This window comes from Manis pentadactyla, chromosome 11, assembly GCF_030020395.1.
Source record: "Manis pentadactyla isolate mManPen7 chromosome 11, mManPen7.hap1, whole genome shotgun sequence".
Taxonomy (NCBI): Eukaryota; Metazoa; Chordata; class Mammalia; order Pholidota; family Manidae; genus Manis; species Manis pentadactyla.
Window position 1 is genome coordinate 44,777,751 of NC_080029.1, and position 22,631 is coordinate 44,800,381.

The window sequence follows — 22,631 nt, forward strand, 5'->3', positions numbered from 1 at the left end:
TTAGTCAGATGAGAAACACTTAAAGCAATTATTTTTAAAAAGCAATAATTCAAACAGGTAGTAACATAGAAATTCAGCTGGAGGCTTGTCCCTGCTAGGAGCTTTTCCCAATCCCCATTAATAACAAACAACTCTTTTAAGATACACACTTACCAAATTAAGATAAAGTAAATCCAAGGACAAATTCTTCAATCAAGAATTTCAAGAAAGTTCCTTGAAACACAGTAATCTGACTCTGTTTCCAAAGTCAGAGTTATCACAGTTACTCTGATTACCCTGTAACCCCTTGTTTTTACTCTGGGCTGCTGCTGGCACCATGTGGATACTGTCCAACAAGCACACTACATTGTAAAATGTCACGGCATTGTCAAAAAACTTGGAAGTGTGGACAGATTTATAATGCTATGACAAATACTATGTCAAAAAAAGTCCAGATAGTTATAAGAATAGCAGGAAGAACAATTTAGACTGGAAATTTAGATTAGCCTTATATGAGGAAATGATATTTAAGTGGAGACTTTAAGAGGAATTAGCCAAGGAAAGAAATTGGGGAGATAGAGGGGTTGGACAGTCCCAAAAGAAGAAAAGGCTTGGTATGTTCTAGAGGAACCAGAAAGGATATGGTATGAGTGAAATGTAAGTAAGGGATGGGGGAAATGCCCCACGATAAGGCTGCAGAGAGAGAAAAGCATAGGCCTGCTAAGGAATTTGGATTATGTTTTAAGTGCAAAGAGAAAGGCATTGAAGGTTTTTTAAAACAGTGAGTAATATAACCTGAGTTACCTCTTAAAGCTCACCTTCCAATTACGTGAAAAAAATAGAAGGCTAAGAAAGAAAGCAGAACATCAACCTGGAGAACTACTGAAAGCAATGAGGTGAGACATGATGGCTTCGAGTACAGTGGTCTTTATTTTAAAAAGAAAAAGTGGACACACCTCAAGGTTTTAAACCAAGATAAGTGGTTAGATGAGTATGAACAGCTAAGTCCACCATTTATATTGAATACCAGACACCATGTCATCTTATCTTAAACAAGTAAAACCTGAACACTTGTCTGTCACCCTTCCCGGTATTACACAGTACACGTGAATATATAGTAAGCATGACTCGTGAGAAATTAAATATTTACTCCAAGGGTTGTTTTGGGGGTTTTTTTCCCACAAATTTTAATAACAACAGTGACTCTACCATCCAAATCATTTTTTTATAAGGGTAATATTACACACACACACACACACATACACACACACAAAACAACAAAGGTTCCCAGGTTCTTTGAGTGGTGCTTTCATCAGTCACAAAAACATTTCATATGTGCTTTCCAGAAATCACTTGACCTTGCCCTTGATACTTCCAACCAGAACAAAACAAGGTAAACTTAGGTGCCTAACAACTGTAAAGTCATATAAATTACGTTATTTAAACAATTTGCTTTTGTCAAAACATGAGATGACTCAGACACTTGAATAAACTAAGTATATCAGCTAGTATGGATAAATGAAATAGCTTCTGAAGGCATTCTAGAACTTCTAAATATGACTATGTGCTTTGGGATAAAAAGGATGGGAGCAAATGATAATTCACTGCTCTAGCAGAAGCCTTGCTTGGTGAACTTCTAATCACTGCTCCTAAATATGCCAATAATCAAAAATACACTTACCCTCTTTAAAGCATCCTGGATCACACCAGACTTTTCCTTTAGCAGCTCTACAACACAAAAGGCCTCATCTTCAGAAAACATCATAGTCTTCAAGGACATAAGAAAATCTTTAAATTTTACTTCAGCATTTTCTTTGAAAAAAAAAAAAGGTGGGGGGAGGGAGAAATTGGCATTTAAAAGATAAGAAGTAATAATTTCAGCAAAGGTAAGCATCAAGAATTCTTGACCAAGGAAAACAATAACCAAGAGAAAATAGATTAACATTTCAGGTCAAAAAAACAGTAAGTGCTCCAGTTAAGAGAGAAAAAATTATTTGTCATTCTAAATATACTATGGATAGGTACATTAACTAAGAATTTGCTCAAACTGAAGAATACAAAGTGCCAGTATGCCCTTATTTTAAAAACAAAAAAAATAATTCAAATATTTAGTATACACTAGTATCTGTACTAGGCATATTCACAAATATTCTTTTAACCTTAAAACTCATACCATATAAACCAAATTTTACAGATGAGAAAATAGGCTGGAAGATAATTATAAAAGGAAATCTGACTTTATGAATATCAAATACATACCAGCAATCCTAACATTTAAAGAAATCCATACACCAAACACCGCCTTACCCAACTCACCCACCTCAATTCTCCTGGAGCTCTTATATTAGATACCAATTTCATTTTCTTAAAAAGCAACTGCCATCCATTAGACCCAAAGGAGCCCAAGGCCTTTACTGCTTTAGCTGTTAAGTTTAAAAAGGCAATTGTGTGCATGTTTGGGACAAGGGGTGTATGGGAACTCTCTGTATTTTCCACAATTTTGCTGTGCTCCTAAAACTGCTCTAAAAGTCTATTAGAAAATAATAATGTAACGCAGTTATGAATTAGCATAGAAACCTCAGATACAAGAGAAGGGAAAAAAATGATCAGAGAACAAAATAGCTGTGAGATACTGGGCAAATTCTAGTGTCCAACTCTACAAAATAAGACTAGACTAAAAAACTACCAATAAATCTTTTACCACAAGGATTCTATTAGTCTTTTGCAATTTTATGAGAAAACGTACATAACTCCATCATCACTCAAAAATGTGTTTTTTCAACAAACTGTCACATTCTGTACCTTTCTCAGTTTCAGTTTTCAGTTTTTTAACCCCTGTTTTGTGGATTCCTTCTCCTTGGTCAGGTTTAATCACATCAAAAATCCCTCTATTATCCACCACAGGATTTGAGTCAGCATTATCCATCAAAGGAATATAAGTAGCTGCATGAATAAGAGGTTCATCTACAAAGACTGCAATTTAAGTTGAACAAAATCATAATTACTCAGGGTTTCTTATAACACAGTAATAAATAACATGTAAGCACACTTAAGTTTAAAGATAAATGCAGTTATTTTCAGATCTCTAATACCAGCTAAATTTGGCTTTCAATTCCTACTTTATCATTTAACTAAACACTCTTCTAATGAAGCAGTACAGTACAGTATTATTTTGCAGTAAGAGATAAAAAGTGTGTAGCATATCTTCTGTAATAGCACCTGAAAATTTCTTATATGTATGCTTTACATTTCAGTTCTCATTTTTTCTCCTGTTTTAACTAAGAATCCATTCACATTAATTAGTGCTCAAGGAAAACTCTTAATTTGTTGATACTTAACTCAATTGTTATTGCAATTGATCATTTTTAACTGAGTTCCTTCCACTTGCTAGGTACAAAAATCAATCACTGTTCCTTGCAGGTTATCTTCTCATTTCTAACAGTTATACCTCATTTCCATGGCACATCTTACTATACTGCTTAAAACTTCCAGAACAACATTGAAAGTAGAGAAAGGAAGCCTCCTTACTTTGTCCTGATTTTAATGAGAAGAACTCTTATAAGAGTCTGAACATTAAAATCTCAAGTCTGTTAGAGACACAAATTTCCACACCCATAGGGAAATCTCCCTATATTTCCACCTTTTAAAAATATTTTTAGGCATGCATAGTTCTTTCATTTAAAGTTTATAAGAAATATTTAATCTTAAATACTTCACAGTAAATATTTTTCTATTCCTGGTTGCTTGATACATCATAATTTAATACAAATAATAGAATTTCATCTTTCCCCTTTCCAATTTTACTGTTTTCTACCACTTGTTGATACCACAGCCCAATATTATTTGAAAATCATTGCCTAATCTACATGATTTCATAGCTAAGTTTTCCCTGGACAATTCTGAACACAAAAAAATTTCTCCATCATTTAACTGGATGCTTCCCATATATGCATGTAAATTATGTTTAGGAAGTATTGGGAATGTAGGGTACTGACAGATCTAGCTACCATTCTTGAGCATAATCTTTAAGTGACATTAAAAAGTACAAGTATTTCAAAATACTTTTTTCTTCTACAGAGTTTATATGCTATTTACATTACTGTCAAAACTCAGTTAAGAATATGAATATTTACAAATGCTTTGTCCTTTTTAAATTTCAGATAAACTTCATCACAAACTTATACTCTGCCCATCCATCAAAGCACTAGAAAGCCACAAGCCTAAAGAGAACCTGGACTTGTATAAGTATTACAGTTACTGGGGTACACACTGAGCTGAGAATTAAAGAGCATGTGAGGTCTCCACGGTCCTTGCCCTCATGTACTTCTCGAGAATCAGTAGTTAAAAAATACGTATTGACACATTTCACCATTTTCTGTCTTTTGCTTCTTTGATGAAACTTTCTTCTTTCCCGATCCACTTTCTTGTTTAGTCTCTTGACGGAGGGGTAATGATTCTTGCTTTTTTGAAGGTGCCATAGGAGTTTCCACCTTTTTATCCTGATCATCTTTATTAAAAATAAGTGAAATATCATCATAGCAAACAATGAACACACTAGAAAAGATTTAAATATTAATGAATAATTCCCAGAGTGCTTTACCACCAAAATTTTAAACTCTGATATACAGTTCTAGTAATTTATCATTTTAATTCTACTACACTTGCTCTTTAACTTCATCAAGATTTCTAATACTTGCTCATTCTTTTATATCCTGTTTCTCAGCTACTCCTAGTTGTACTCAGCCTAGAGGCATAGTCAAATCTCTTAACATCTGAAAAATAAAACCCTTCCCACCACTAATTCCTAGCCTCCCACACCCTTTCCTTCTTACATCAACAAAAGAACAGTCTGCACTTCCTTTTCTTCCAATCATTTCTCAACTAACTGCAACCTCATTTTTATCTCTTCCATTATATCCACAAAGGATTTACTCCCTAGGGTCCCAAATGCCAATAATATCCTTTAATCCTTATTTGACTTCTATTTAGCACTTCATAATATTGGTCTCTACCTCCTTAAAATTCTCTCTTCTCTACTATGTAAATGAAGCCAGTCCCCACAGGACAAATACTGTATGATTTCACATATATGAAGTACCTAGAGTAGTCAAATTCAGAGACAGAAAGTAGAATGCTGGTTGCCAGACATTGGGCCAGGAAGGAGGAATGGAGAATTAGCATTTAATGGGTAAAGAATTTAAGTTGGAGGAGATGATAAAGTTCTTGAGTTGACAGGTGGAGATGAGTGTGAACTTAATGCCACAGAACTACACACCCATAAATGGCTAAAATGGTAAATTTTATGTTCTTGCATATTTCACCACAATAAAATATAATTTTTAATTCTCTCATATTGGCTCTCATAATAATTCTTATCTTACATTTGAAATTTTCCTTTGCAGTCTTCCTTGTAAGCTACTCCTACTGAATACATTATATGTTGGTACTCCTCAGGGTTGTGTGTTCAATTTAAATACTTCCCTTGGATGATCTTACCTGCACCCATGATTTCAACTACTACCTTGTTGTGTAAGGCTTCTAAATCCTTAATTCTAGCTTTATGCTTCCATATTTATGAATCATACTGCATCCTGAATTTCTCCCTATGTAAATGGCCTCCATAGGCACCCAAAACACAAACTGAAAGCATTCTCCTCTCCATAGACATCCACTCTCTCTCTCTACTGCTTACACTAGTGCTACAAACAAACCTACTATTCAGGGGTTGGCAAACTTTTTCTGTAAAGGGCCAAATAGAAAATACTTTAGGCTTTATGGGCCACACAGACTGTCAAAATTATTCATCTGCTGTCACAGTGTGAAAGCCAGTCACAGGTATATATTAAAAAGTGAGTGTGGCTACATTCAAAAACACTTTACTTACGGATGTAGAGGTTTGAATTTCACATAATTTCCACATTCAACAAAATATTACTCTTAATTTTTTTCAATCATTCTTAGCTCACAGGCCATAAAAAACAGGAACTGGCCAGACTTGGCTCACAGGTTATAGTTTGCCAACTCTGACCACAAAACTTGGGGAAACTGGCTTTCACAGTGCCTTCTCCTTTATCTGCCATACCCTATCCAGTTTAGTCATGTCATTTCTACTTTGCAGACCTTTCTAACTGACTTTCTATTTCTTCTATCATTACCATAGTTCAGTCCTCCAATTTATGAAAACAAACTCTTTAACTAGTCTGCCTACATCAAATACTGTCCCATCAAATTTGTCCTCCCAAGTTCTGCCAAAGATATCTTTCTAAAATATAAATCTAACCATGTAAATTAACCTGCTTGAAAATCTTCAACAATGGCTAAACTACAACATCCCAGCTCCTTAGCACCATTATGATCTAGCCACATTATTTTTTCACCTTTGTTTCCTACCACTACCCACCTCACATTTCATGGTTCAGCAGTACACTGTATTCTTATACTTTTATGCCTCACATGATAGTCTGCCAGTATGGAATGACACCCCACTATTTGGTAAGGTGATTCATTCTAAGACCCAACTCAGGCACTGCCTCCTCCGTAAAACATTTCACCCCTGGTGCCCCTAAGTAGTAGTTGTTTGGGCTTCTGTGCTTCTTCCACACCCCATACCTCTCTTCGTAAGCCACATTTTATTACTGGCTTAGATGTCCTTCTCTCCCACTAAAATGTATGGTTGCTTACGCTTATTTCTTTAGTACCATGCCATGCACGACCATAGCTGGCAAACAAATACTTAAAATCCAATATACCTGATATAACAAATTATACGAGACACAAAAACAACCTAATGGTACACATAAGTCCTATCATAAAGAGATAAACTGTTTGCAGTTTCAAACATCACCACATCATTTCTCATGTCTTTTCCATTGCACCTATGTTAACTCCTCTCCTTGGAATATTCTAGCCCACCCATCCCAGCCACCCAAGAAAACTAGATAGTACTTAATTCAACCTTTAAGATTTCACACATTACATGCTCTAAGTGGCCCACCTTAGAACTCCTACACAGTTTAGAAATATCTAGATCATTATACTCAACTTTTTATATTATAACCTATTTATGTTTATGTCTACAGTTAGCATGTGACTACCCTGAAACTGCACTGTTCACCCTGTGATTCTAGTACCTAGTATAATGCCTAGTATAAAGCACATATATGACAAATGTTTGCAAAATGAATTGATGAAGAGTAAAAAATTATACCTGATTTATCTTCTCATCTTAAATTCCTATCACACTGATTCAAAAGTACTGGTTGAAATAAATGTAAGTTTCTAACTATTAACATTTGCAGAACCTGAGTGCTTTCAGTAAAACAGTAGATTGTAGTTATTTCCACTAAAGGTCTTTTCCATGTTTATAAAATGAAATTTAGTTTTAAATGCTGATTTATGATCACTAATTATTTCTATCAATGATTATTGTTAATGAAAGAAAATATACAGTGAAAGGGATAATGGTCTTGGTTTTAGACTACTTAACATTTTGTCTGCACTCCTAACAAATATTTGAATTTCAAGCTCTAAGTTATTAAAACAAAAACAATCATGCAATAAAGTCAAATAGATTACAATACCAATTCCATTTTTAGACTTCCTCTGCCCTGGTTTCTTCTTTGATGCAGCTGCCTCAGAGGGAGGGGTGGGCTGTTTAGTAACTGGGACAGGTTCTACTTTTTTGCCTGGAATCTTTGATATGTCACTTTCTTTGGTGACCTGTTCTTCTAACACAGGCTTCTGTTTCTTTTCCTTCTTCTTTCTTTCTCTAATGCTACTTGAAGTTTCAACCACATTCAGTGGAACAGGTACAACTTGCTCATCTTCCACAGCCAAGGCATCAGATAATTTAAAGTCCCGGGGAACATTCTCAGAATCAGATTCATGGAGGTTCCCATTCTGAATTTCTTTCTTTTTATTCTTTTTCTTTTCTGCCTTCTTTTTATCTGTTTTGGTAGGAATAAGCTTTTGTTCTCGTTTCTGTTTTGCAAGAACTTCATCATATAATGTTTCTTTCATGAAAAGCCAGAAGAAGAGGAAAATTACTGTAATAACTACTGAAGGAATAAGGACAATAAAATATGTTGATTCATAAAACTCCATGGTGCTTTTGTAAAATGTGATCCTAAAAAACCTAAATGTGAAAGAAAAAAAACAGAAACAAAACTTAGGTCAGTCTCATAAAAATTAAACACATTGGCAAAACTGTACAGCTACATGTAAGAGAATGAAACTGGATCACTGTCTAACCCCATACACAAAAGTAAATTAGAAATGGATCAAAGACCTGAATGTAAGTCATGAAACCATAAAACTCTTAGAAAAAAACATAGGCAAAAATCTCTTGGACATAAACATAAGCAACTTCTTCATGAACATATCTCCCCAGGCAAGGGAAACAAAAGCAAAAATGAACAAGTAGGACTATATCAAGCTGAAAAGCTTCTGTACAGCAAAGGACACCATCAATAGAACAAAAAGGCATCCTACAGTATGGGAGAATATATTCATAAATGACAGATCCGATAAAGGGTTGACATCCAAAATATATAAACAGCTCATGCACCTCAACAAACAAAAAGCAAATAATCCAATTAAAAAATGGGCAAAGGAGCTGAACAGACACTTCTCCAAAGAAGAAATTCAAATGGCCAACAGGCACATGAAAAGATGCTCCACATCACTTGTCATCAGAGAAATGCAAATTAAAACCACAATGAGATATCACCTCACACCAGTAAGGATCACCACCATCCAAAAGACAAACAACAACAAATGTTGGCGAGGTTGTGGAGAAAGGGGAACCCTCCTACACTGCTGGTGGGAATGTAAATTAGTTCAACCATTGTGGAAAGCAGTATGGAGGTTCCACAAAATGCTCAAAATACAAATACCATTTGACCCAGGAATTCCACTTCTAAGAATTTACCCTAAGAATACAGCAGCCCAGTTTGAAAAAGACAGATGCACCCCTATGTTTATCGCAGCACTATTTACAATAGCCAAGAAATGGAAGCAACCTAAGTGTTCATCAGTAGATGAATGGATAAAGAAGATGTGGTACGTATACACGATGGATATTATTCAGCCATAAAAAGAAAACAAATCCTACCATTTGCAACAACATGGACGGAGCTAGAGGGTATTAGGCCCAGTGAAATAAGCCAGGAGGAGAAAGATAAGTACTAAATGATTTCACTCATATTTGGAATATAAGAACAAAGGAAAAACTGAAGGAACAGAATCACAGAACCCAAAAATGGACAAACAGTTACCAAAAGGAAAGGGACTGGGAAGGATGGGTGGGAAGGGAGGGATGGGGGGGCGGAGAAAGGGGGCATTACGATTAGCATGTATAATGTGGGGGGAGGCACGGGGAGGGCTGTGCAACACAGAGAACACAAGTAATGATTCTACAGCATCTTACTATGCTGATGAACAGTGACTATAATGGGGGTTGTGGGGGGGACTTGGTGAAGGGGGGAACCTAGTAAACATAATGTTCTTCATGTAATGTAGATTAATGATACCAAAATTTAAAAAATTAAAAAATTAAAATTAAATACAAAACCTTTGGCTCTTTCAAGTGGTATTTCAAATCTAACCTGATCTACAAATCTAAGCACAATGGCTGTTTAAATCACATACTTGATTACTTTCATTTGGCATTATAATAACTTACAAATTAGATGCTTTTCTCACAAAAACAAAGCTGACCGTTACTTTCCTTCCCAAATGCTTAAAGACACTTTTCCTCATCAACAGAATATCAGCCCTACATTTAGATTACTCCAATAGCTACAGAAAGTAAAGTGAGATCTGACTACCCATATCTGCCTTGAATGGACATTATGTCCCTCATCTGAAGGACAGTTTCAGCTAAAACTGAAACTTAAAGTAAGAATGATTCTGATATTTCAGTATGGATATTGATATTCCTATAACTGTGTATAAGCCATACACAAGTGGCTTGTATTCTTATAACTCATGACAAATTTGTGGTGGAAAAGGCACGGTGTGTACTATAGATGAAATTAAACCCCAGGACGTGCTGAAGATAAAGTCAACCTCTGTGCTTTTAATGTACAAATAAATCTGAGAATTTAGAAGCTTTTGAATATTGGTCTGAAGTCTTAAAAACATGATTAGATAAACCAAATTCCATTTAACAGAGGAATCATTACTCTAAGAATTATCTCAGACCTTAGAAACATCTGCTTTAACGTTGGATAAATCTGAGTTTATAGAATGTATCTTCACAAGAACCATTTTAAAAGGACTCATGAATTTTCCAAGACAAAATAAGCTATATTCATAGTAGTCTGTGTCAATTACCAAGATAAACAGACCTAGGATCTTATATTAACATAATAAACATAAGCTTATTAAATTTAACCTTGTTTTTCAACTAATTTCTATATCATTTAAAGATGAAGAATATACTTTATGTTACACCAGCAAGGACATAAGTATGAAAATAGCCAGAAATGGAACCTGAGAACAAAAACTGTTTATCAGGTACAATATTAACCTTTCTGTTTGAAACACCATTTTGTTAACATGGATACTTTCGTAAGCAATTTTTAAACAGTATTAAACCCTGGAATTACAAAGACAAGATTTTAACAGGTTGAACAAGATTTTAATCATGTTCTAACAAAATACTAAAAGGAACTTCATACAGAATTGTTTTTCCCTGATAATTCATGAATTATCCAGGTTCTTAATTGAAAGGAACATATTTTACTGTGTCTAAGTGTTACTTTTAAAAAGTAGAGGCCATGTTTTATTTTGTTTTTATGTTTGTTTTAATGTTACATCCACAGGCTACACGGCCTGTTCAACATGGTTGGGGAGCTGGGGAGAAAAAGGACAATGAGTAAGAACATTATGGATTTTTGCTCTGGGGAAGAAAAGAGACTTAAGGCAATTAGCAGCAGCCATGAAGCTGAATAAAGGTCAAGTCAAAGCAGAAAAGCCTTGAACAGCATGCTGGACTCATAAGCAGCCTAGGTCTGTGGAAAGCAAAGTCAATGATTAAGCAAAGTAAGAAGCAAATATTCAGGAGAAGAAAGGCCATGAGACCACAAGAACACTGAGATTCCTCAAGTGTTCTGCTGATTTCCTAATTCCCTTCTCCAGGTCCCATAAAAGCCTGGAGGAATCATAATTCCCATCTTTGGGTTTTCATGATATTCCCTTCACACAATTCAATTAATTCCCCTTCACTTGAACTATCTTTTACATCTAGAAGAGCCTAGTCAGAACTCCAAGACAAATTTAAAGTCAGGAAAATGTTTGCATTCCTTTAATCCAATAACCCTGACTCTTTATGCCAAGAAATTTGCAAGGAAATGTATATAAAGATGTTAATAGCAACAATAATGTAATATGAAAAACTGAAACATGAAATAGCTAACAACAGAATGGGTTAAATTACAAAATAGCAAGTAAGCAGAAAAAGATGGCAGCATGTGAAGTGAGGTAGAAACCTCCTCCAAAACCACATGTAACACAAAAATACAGCAAATACAGCAAATACAACAAATCCTGAAAGAGCAAACTGAAGACTGCTACAGACCTACATCTGGGGAAAAGAGACCACAAAGAAAAGGGTAAAGTAGCAAAGCAGAGATCCAGGGGAATCCAGCACTCCCCCAACCCCAGCTCACAGGCATGAGGAAGAAAAATGCAGCAGGGAGGAAGTAGGAGCCCAGGACTGCTAAACACCCAGCCCTGGAGATCTGCTCCAGAAGTACAAACCCACATTACATAGTGCTCTGGAGATTAGAGGGGTTAGAAAGCAAAGACAGGCGGAATACTCAGAGAGACTGAGATTCCAGCCACAGGAGAAGAACAGGTACTGACAACCGGCCACTCTGGGACAAAAGAAAGTCAGACACATTGAAAGACTTCCCAAAAGTGAGAGGGGTGCTAAAGGGGCAAGGATTACACAAAGCTTGTTGCTCAGGAGAAAGGTAAGGTGGAAAAAATCATCCTGGCACACTCAGCCAAGCAGGTTGGGAACCCTCAGGAGCTACAGATGCTCCATCTCCCTGGCTGGCAACATAGCCCCGAGGACTCCCACTGCGATACACAGCCTGCTGCTCCTTACTCCCAGCAGAAACCGGTCAGCACATCTGCTGACCCTGCAATCAAGCCAGAACAGCTAGAGGGCAGCCCTCCTATGCAGCTACAGGGAAGTAACACAGAGGCTCCTCCCTGCATACAGAGCACAATGGCCCTGGCAGTGGAGGCAGGCACTGCAGCCAGGAAGCAGGAAACAGCTCTTTCCACCCGGCAAGCACCAGTGCAATGCACCTGCAACCCCCACCATCACCCCAGGTGCTGAGCAGTTCCACAGAGTAGAGTTGAGGGTGCCAACTACACAGTTATTATTCTACAGTAATCATTAGATATATGAATCAGCAAATATTGTACAAACTAGAATCCCTCAAACACCAGAAAGAGGGCTAAGTGAACCTGAAATCACCAATCTTCTTAATAAAGATTTCAAAGTAAAAATCATAAACATGCTCATAGAGCTCAGTCTCTCTGTGTATTCTGCCGGTCTTTGCTTTCTAACCCCTCTAATCTCCAGAACACTGAAAAATAGTCACGATCTGAGGGAAGACATCAAGAAAGAAATAGAAACTTTGAAAAATACAGTATCTGAAATGAAACATACAATCGACGGATTTAAAAGGGGATTAGATGAGACAGAGGAGATGGTAAAGGAAATAGAAATTAGAGAACAGGAATACAAAGAATCTGAGGCAGAGAGAGAAAAAAGGATCTCTAGGAGTGAAAGAATAGTAAGATAACTCTGCAACCAATCCAAACTTTCTAGAAAAATACAACCTTCCAAGCCTAACCAAGGAAGAAATAGAAAACCTGAACAGATCAATTACCAGCCATGAAACTGAACTGGTAATCAAAAAACTACCTAAAAACAAAACCCCTGGACTACGTGGCTTCACCGCTGAATTGTATCAAACATTTAGTGAAGACCTAATACCTATACTCCTAAAACTTTTCCAAGTAGAAGAGGAGGAGAGAATACTTTCAAACTCATTCTTTGAGGTCAGCATCACTCTAATATCAAAATCAGGCAAAGACAACACAAAAAAAGAAAATTACAGACCAATATCCCTGATGAACATAGATGCAAAAATACTCAACAAAATATTAGCAAATAGAATTCAAAAATAGATCAGAATTATCATCCATCATAATCAAAGAGGATTTACTCCAGGAATGAAAGCATAGTACAATATTTGAAAATCCATCAACATCATCCAACAAACACATCAACAAAAAGGACAAAAACCGTATGATCATCTCCATAGATGCCGAAAAAGCATTTGACAAAATTCAACATCCATTCATGATAAAAACTCTCAACAAAATGAGTATAGAGGGCAAGTGCTTCAACACAATAAAGGCCATATATGACAAACCCACAGCCAACATTATACTTAACAGCGAGAACCTGAAAGCTTTTCCGTTAAGATCAGGAACAAGACAAGGTTGCCCCCTCTCCTCACTTTTATTCAACATACTACTGGAAGTCCTAGCCACAGCAATCAGACAACCAAAGAAATAAAAGGCATCCAGATTGTTAAGGAAGAAGTTAAACTGTCCCTGTTTGCAGATGACATGATATTGTACATTTAAAAACTCTAAAGAATCCACTCCAAAACTACTAGAGCTAATATCTGAATAACCTGCAAAGTTGCAGGTTACAAAATCAATACACAGAAATGTTTTGCATTTCTATACACTAACAATGAACTAGCAGAAGAGAAATCAGGAAAACAATTACATTCACAATTGCATCAAAAGAATAAAACACCTAGGAATAAATCTAACCAAGGATGTGAAAGACCTACACCCTGAAAACTATAAGACACTCATTAGAAATTAAAGATACCAATAAATGGAAATATATCCCGTACTCATGGATAGGAAGAACTAATATAGTCAAAATAGCCATCCTGCCTAAAGCAATCTACAGATTCAACACAATCCCTATCAAAATACCAACAGCATTCTTCAACAAACTAGAGCAATAGCTGTAAAATTCATATGGAACCATGAAAGACCCCAAATAGCCAAAGCAATCCTGAAAAGGAAGAATAAAGTGGGGGAGATTACACTCCCCATCTTCAATCTCTACTACAAAGCCACAGTAATCAAGACAATTTGGTAGTGGCACAAGAACAGACCCATAGACCAGTGGAACAGAATAGAGCGCCCAGATATAAACCCAAGTATATATAGTCAATTAATATATGATAAAGGAGCCATAGACATACAATGGGGAAATGACAGCCTCTTCAACAACTGGTGTTGGCAAAACTGGAAAGCTACATGCAAGACAATGAAACTGGATTGTCTAACGCCATACACAAAAGTAAACTCGAAATGGATCAAAGACCTGAATGTAAGTCACGAAACCATGTAACTCTTAGAAGACAACATAGGCAAAAATCTCCTGAATATACCATGAGCAACTTTTTCCTGAGTGCATCTCCTCAGACAAGGGAAACAAAAGCAAAAATGAACAAATGGGACTATACTGTGCTAAAAAGCTTCTGTCCAGCAAAGGACACCATCAGCAGAACAAAAAGGCATCCTACAGTATGGGAAAATAAATTTGTAAACGACATATCCGACAAGGGATTAACATCCAAAATATATAAAGAACTCACACACCTCAACAACCAAAAAGCAAGTAACCCAATTAAAAATGGGTGTAGAGGGAGAATACAGAAATAAAACAAGCTCAGGAAGGACTTCAAAACAGAATGGACGAGATGCAAGAGACCATTAATGGACTAGAAAACAGAGAACAGGAATGCAGAGAAGCTGATGCAGAGAGAGATAAAAGGATCTCCAGGAATGAAAGAATTTTAAGAGAACTGTGTGACCAATCGAAATGGAACGATATCCACATTATAGGGGTACCAGAAGAAGAAGAGAGAAAAAGGGATAGAAAGTGTCTTGGAAGAAATAATTGCTGAAAACTTCCCAAAACTAGGGGAGGAAATGGCCTCTCAGACCACAGAGGTACACAGAACTCCCATGACAAGGGATCCAAGGAGGGCAACACCAAGACACATAATTAAAATGGCAAAGATCAAAGACAAGGACAAAGTATTAAAGGCAGCCAGAGAGGAAAAAAAGGTCACCTACAAAGGAAAACCCATCAGGCTATCATCAGACTTATCAACAGAAATCTTACAGGCCAGAAGAGAATGGCATGATATACTTAATGCAATGAAACAGAAGGGCCTCGAACCAAGAATACTGTATCCAGCACGATTATCATTTAAATATGAAGGAGGGATTAAACAATTCCCAGACATGCAAAAAAAAAAAAATAGGTGGAAGATATGAACAGATAATTCTCCAAAGAAGAAATTCAGATGGCCAACAGGCACACGAAAAAATGTTCCACATTGCTAAGTATCAGGGAAATGCAAACTAAAACCACAATGAGATATCACCTCACACCAGTTAGGATGGCCAGCATCGAAAAGACCAACAACAAATGCTGGTGAGGATGCAGAGAAAGGGGAACCCTCCTACACTGCTGGTGGGAATGTAAAGTAGTTCAACCATTGTGGAAAGAAATATGGAGGTTCCTCAAAAAATAAAAATACCTTTTGACCCAGGAATTGCACTCCTAGGAATTTACCCAAAGAATACACATTCTCAGATTCACTATTTGCACTATTTACAATATTTGCACTATTTACAATAGCCAAGATATGGAAGCAACCTAAGTGTCCATCAGTAGACGAATGGATAAAGAAGATGTGGTACATATACACAATGAAATACTATTCAGCCATAAGAAGAAAACAAATCCTACCATTTGCAACAACACAGATGGAGCTGGAGGGTATTATGCTCAGTGAAATAAGCCAGGCAGAGAAAGACAAGTACTAAATGATTCCCCTTATTTGTGGACTGTAACAACGAAGCAAAAATGAAGGAACAAAACAGCAGCAGACTCACAGAGTCCAAGAAGAGACTAATGGTTACCAAAGGGGAGATGTGGGAGAGGGTGGGAGAAGGGGATTGAGTGGTATTATGATTGGTACACTCAATGTAGGGGGGGTATCATGGGGAAGAAAGTGTGGCAAGAGAAGACAAGTGGTGACTCTTTGGCATCTTGCTGTGCTGATGGACAGTGACTGCAATGGGGTGTGGGAGTGGGAGGAGACTTGATAATATGGGTGAATGCAGTAACCACATTGTTTTTCATGTGAAATTTCATAAGAGTGTATATCAATAATACCTTAATTTAAAAAAATTCAATGCAGTACTGCTAACTAGTCAAAATCATAATTTTGCTTATGTGATCAAAACTTTTATATATAACAGGTTATTAAAATGAATAAAGAATTGTGGTATAATCACAGGTGCAGTCTCACTTACCTTAATATTTTAAACTTTTTTGGTAGTTTAAGAGAAATTATAGAATGTTCAATTCCTTGCTTATTTTCATGGCAAAATGAGTAAGTACTAAAATATCAATTAAAATACTACAGTTTCATATTATACTCTGTGGGTTTAAGAGTAATATAGAGGGGAAAAGGGAAGCAAAAGGCAACTAGGAATGAAATCCAGGGAAGAGCAAAAACAAGAAGAGATTTTAATAAGGGAGAGGTGCAATGGAAAAATAAAAGGAAGGAAAAGTAGCAACTGAGACAAAGTTAACTTAGCTGAACATGATAGGAAACAGGTTATTAAAATTTTATAAAGTCCACAGTATGCAATTCAACCTGTTTGTTGAGTAGGTAAAACATGGAGACAAGTTCAGGCTTTGAGATGACAATTAACAAGTCACCAATGTAAATAATTTTTTCCATATTATCACAGTCCCTTTGTAATATTAATGACCTTTTAACATGACCATATGTAAACCTTAATAGATTTCAATCTGCATTTAATCAACAACCAATGATGAGAGATTTCTCTGTCAAGTGAACCACGATCCATGAGATCATAAGAACTGAAGCCCAAATTACTTTCAAGTCACATTCCATACCAGAGGTTTTATGTGTTACTGGGACATAAACCCTTCAAGATACTGATGAAAGAAACCAATCATCTTTCTCAAAACAAACTGTACATACTCACTAAGGTGTACATATAATCTCAGAAGATTCCTGGACTTTCTAAAAGGTATGAATAAATTCCAGATTAAGAATCTTGCTCTAAGCAGAGGTGAGGCTTAGAACCTCCCCCCTCATGTTCTGAGAGAAATCTTCTGCATACATGGATGTTTATTGCCCTCGTCTAGCTCGGATTAACACATAGTCTACAGGCACACACCTGATCATCTACATTTGCTCTCTTACAACACTAAACTCTGTTTTCTACCTTTATCTCGTATCTACCTACCACTTCAGCATTTTATTAAAAATAATAACAATAGAGAAATGTGGTATCCACATATAAATCAAGTTTAAAAATCAAATGAATATTCATATTTGAACTGACTGTGTATAGTTCATAATGCAGGAACAAAACCGAAGGCTTCTGTGATGACTGCCCTTGCACTGTTCACCATGTAACTTATTCACTATGTAAGAATTTGTGCACCATGTAAGAATTTGTTCATTATGCATCAGAAGATTGGAGACTGACGAAGGTTGGGCTTGGGGTGGATTAATGATTGTGCATTGAGTATTGACCCCCCTATACAGAAATTTATTGTGGTTAACAACTATTTGATCAATAAATATGAGAGATGCCCTCACAAAATATATATATACACATATATATATATAAACACACTTCCAATTGTAAAATAAATAAGTAACCGGGATGTAATGTATAGCATAAGGAATATAGTCAAAATATTGTAACAACCTGGTATGGTGATACCTGGTACCTAGAATTATCATGTATATAAATGTTGAATCACTGTGTTGTACACCTGAAACTAATGTAATGCAATACTGTTGTCAACTACCCTTCAATAAAAAAATAAAAATAAAAAAATAAAAAAATAAAAAAGAATCTTGCTCTAGAAAAGAAGAATTTTTCATCTCTGCCTTTTCCCTAAGAACTCCAAAAATAATAATAATAATAATAGGTTAACAGAATGGAAAAATATATCTTTTTCCTCCAAGTACGTATTATGAATGCTAATCAAATAGTTTTAAATTTTTATTTACTTGTCTTCTTATAAATTAACATTTGTTCATAAAAAATTTTAGCTTCATCACTTACATTTTGTAAACTCAGAATGCTCGACCTGTTTATATTAATACAACAAATAATGTGAAATTTAAAAATTTAAATGACACAAAAATAAAATCTAGGAGCAATTATTACAATTTCAATTAAACTGCTTAATCAGAAAGGTAAAGCTATGTATGAAACAACAAGCTCACTGTTTATAATGGTAAAGCAATGCAATTATCTAAGTATGGGCCATCTACAGAAACATCACACATTTAAACATCACACCATTTAAAATAATTAAGACTGTATAATGCAGCAAAATACATTACATAAAAAGCTAAAAATTATGTTGAATACAATTATATACATACATTGAGACTATATAGAAAAATGAGAATCATTACTTTAGAGAGTGAGATTACACATATTTTCAAGTATAGTTAACTGTTCAACTTTCTAAATTTCTTCTACATTAAAAGAGAAATTTAATAACCACCTCGAATATACAACATAAGACTGTAAAATGTTTAAATAAACACAAATGAAAAAGAATTGTCGTTTATACAAGAGGGAAAACTGAAGCAGTCTGATCAGTATACTACATTTCAAGTAAATGTGAGAATTTTGAATTGTTTTCTTACTACCATGGGGTTTCAGTCATTTGTTTCCACCATCATTTTCTTTAAACTGAAAGGGTACTTAAAACAAATGACACCAATAAAATACAAATTTTACAAATTCTTCTGTTCTTTAACTGATAAAATTTTGCCAGTTGGGGTGACTCGAAAGAACCATTAGGAAAAACATAACAGAAATTCAAGCCTAAAATCTAAACAAACTGAAAGTCAGTTTTTTCCCACTGATGTACACCAACAGCATACAAGTAAGCAGGCATATTTGTAAAGAGGAATCAACTGAGGAAAATATAGTTTTCAACCCAGGAACACTTAACTTCATAAAAGTTCCTGTATAAATCAATAATGCCTGGACAATGAATGAAAACACCTTTAAAAGATATACAGGCTCCCAGAGTAACCTAAAAGAGCTTTATTCAATGTACAGTGCAGATAAAATATTACAAGTGTTCTGAAGCCTAAGCTGAAACTTACAAGCTCTTTGTAAAAGTGGTGTTCATAAGCTAAAAAAACTATCTGTAACTTGATCACACTGAATTTAAATAGTGTTCCAAACATGCCACTATTCATACCATGTTTACGTTCAATTCCACAGTAACATCTTATGTTGTTTTTTAAATGTACAAGTTAATCTTTTTACTAAAAATGGTTTATCTGGGGGAAGTACTGTACAGAGATAAAGTCTATTAATGGTAGACAAGTATCGTTTAATCAGATTTCTATTCCATAACAGAAATATCTACAATATTTCCTAAACTCTTCTGCTAAAATTTAAGATTAGCATCATGTTGTTGCTAACCTTCAAATAAAGTATGTGTGTTATATTCCAGGTACTCTTGAGAAAAATGAATTTTAACACTGATGAACAGCAACTTAATGAAGCACTAAAATGAAGTCAAGAGTGTTGACTTTTGGCCCTGATTCTGCCTCAGCTCTGGAGGCTTTTATTCCAGGGCTTTAAGGTCCAAACTACTTGCATCATCTTTGATATGCCAAACCAAGAATTTTAAGTGGTCCCAAGGCAGTGGGACACATAGTGTATGGCAGCCAGAAGCGAAAGCACACCCTCTTTGGTGGAACACTCCCTCCTCAAGCCAGATTTCTCAAGGTTTCCAAAGACTGTCATCCAGATAAGAGCCCACAACCCAAAATGACAGAACATGAGACAATCCACCTTTTAGCAAGAGACAACAAAAATAAACTGAGAAATCAGATCCCTAAAAATTTAAGATATTAGAATAACAGACATAGGTTACAACATACACACGTAAGAGGGAATTGGATATAAGAGAAAAAGAACAGAAACTATCAAAAGCAACTGAGTAGATATGATTCAATTAGGACTTTTACAAATAAAATATAACCAAAATTCAAAATCCAATGGATAGGGTAACACAGATGTAAGGAGACCAATTAAGATGACTATTTAGCGGCCAAAGAGATCTAATGAGAATGAATTAAGCCAACAAAGAGATACTTAGGTGGAAAAACAGGACAAAGCAACTATTAGGGCATACTGAAACTAAGGGAGGGGTTTACAGTAACTCCTGCATTTCTAGTTTGAAAGATTCTAAATGATGAAACCAAAACAAGATCAATAATACAGGAATAGGTTCATTCATGTCTGGGAGCTTTAGATGTGATTTTGAAGACTATAATATAAAACCAACTAGGTAAGGTCAGTAGTCACCTAAGGAGACAAAATCAGCAGTAAGGAGCGACTATAGGTTCTAAATCAGAAAGCCCAAAGGACCCATTTTCTGAGAAGTCCAATCTCACCTCCTCCCCACTATTAAATCTAAAAAGATTTGCCTTACCTTTGTATCAATCATATCTTCACTTATCCTTCAAAACCCAGCTCAAATCATGCCTATGAAATATCTTTTCAACTACCATCTTCCATAATTCATTCATTCATTCACACAGCACCAATTACACATCATCACTGTTTTCTGAATGAACAGTAGTGAAAAAGGCTACAATCCTAGCTCATACAGGGCTAACATTCTCCTAAAGGGAAGGTAGGCAAGCAATTAGTACACAGTACTTGAGAAAGGAAAATACATGACACATTTGAACAGAACATTAAGGACAATGTGGTTCAAATATAAATGAACAAGACAAAAAGTAGTAGATCAGGTTGAAAAGACCATGTGAGAGCCACCACTGAAAGATGGTGGCGTGAGAGGTGAGGCAGAGGCTTCCTCCTAAAACTGCATATAATACAAAAATATAATTAATACAACTAATCCTGAGAGAGCAACAGGAAAGAGGACTGCACCAGACTGCATACACATGGAGAAAAGAGCAGACCTCACAGAATGGGGTAACATACCAAAGCTGTGGCCCAGTGGGAACCAAGCCCTTTCCCCACCCCAGCTCACCGAGGGGAGGAAGAGAAACAGAGCGGGGAGGAAGTGGAGGCCTGTGATGGCTCCAGAGATCTTCTCTGGGAGCACAAACCTACACTTCATGATGCATTCACGATACTCTCGTCATTACGTGGTCGGAAAGCTAAGACAGGCAGAATTCCTGGAGAGACTGAGATTCCAGCTGCTTGTGGAAAGCAGGGATCCATATCTGGCTGCTCTGGGACAAAAGCTTATACTTGTGTGCTCAGCCCACTGGTTCACACAGTGGAGACAGGCATAGCAGCCAAGAAGCAGGGAACAGCTCTTTCCTTCCCCCAGGCACCAATACCGCTCCCCTGCAACCCCTGACATTGCTTCAGGGGCTGAGCAGCTCCAGAGTAGAGCTTCTGGACACTAGAGGGCGCCACATACAAATTATGAAATGCCAAAGGAACATGGTCCAGAGTAAATCTAATATAACCCATGAGAAAGATGGCATGGACCTCAAGACTCTTCCTGAAAGGGAGTTCAAAATGAAAACCATTAACATGCTAATGGAGGTACAGAAAGATATTCAAGAACTTAGGAATGAATTCCGGTCAGAGATCCAATCGTTGAAGAGCACAATGGAGGGTATTAAAAGCAGACTGGATATGGTAGAGGGGACGATAAATGAAATAGAAACTAGAGAAGAGGAATACAAAGAAGCTGAGGCACAGAGAGAAAAAAGGATCTAAGAATGAAAGAATATTCAGAGAACTGTGTGACCAATCCAAAGCAACAATATTCACATTATAGGGGTACCAGAAGAAGAAGAGAGAGACAAAGGGATAGAAAGTGTCTTGAGGAGGTAATTGCTGAAAACTTCCCTAATCTGGGGAAGGAGATAGTCTCTCAGGCCATGGAGATCCACAGATCTCCCAACACAAGGGACCCAAGGAAGACAACAACACCAAGACGTATAGTAATTAAAATGGCAAAGATCAAGGTTAAGGAGAGACTATTAAAAGCAGCCAGAGAGAGAAATAAGATCACATACAAAGGAAAGCCCTGCAGGCTATGGTCAGACTTCTAAGCAGAAACCTTACAGGCCAGAAGGGAGTGGCATGCTGTATTTAATGCAATGAAGCAGAAGGGCCTGAAACAAGAATACTTTATCTGGCAAGATTATCATTTAAGTTTCAAGGAGGGATTAAACAATTTCCAGATAAGCAAAAGGTGAGAGAATTTACCTCCCACAAACCATCTCTAGAGTGTATTTTGGAGGGACTGCTATAGATGAAAGTGTTCCTAAGGTTTAATAGCTGTCACCAGAGATAATAAAACCACAGTAAAGAAAGTAGAATGGTTAATTACTAAGCAAATACAAAACTAGATTAGCTATCCCCAAAGTCAATCAAGGGATAGATAAAGAGTACAGAATATGATACGTAATATATAAAGAATGGAGAAGGAAGAA

At 36.3% G+C, this 22,631-nt stretch overlaps 1 protein-coding gene across 21 annotated transcripts in view; it reads right to left on the reverse strand.

Annotated features, from left to right (window-relative positions):
* KTN1 (kinectin 1) overlaps positions 1-22,631 on the reverse strand; it is a 124,024-nt gene that overhangs the window by 81,443 nt on the left and 19,950 nt on the right. For all 21 annotated transcript variants that reach the window (XR_008992485.1, XR_008992484.1, XM_036918579.2 and 18 more), the window contains 4 exons: positions 7,560-8,113; positions 4,349-4,486; positions 2,782-2,952; positions 1,661-1,791 (listed from right to left, as the gene is read on the reverse strand). Coding sequence is in view for 19 of the 21 variants with exons in the window: in XM_057488433.1 (XP_057344416.1) it covers positions 1,661-1,791; positions 2,782-2,952; positions 4,349-4,486; positions 7,560-8,113 (994 nt within the window). In the remaining 2 variants the exon portion in view is untranslated. The remainder of the gene's footprint in view (positions 1-1,660; positions 1,792-2,781; positions 2,953-4,348; positions 4,487-7,559; positions 8,114-22,631) is intronic.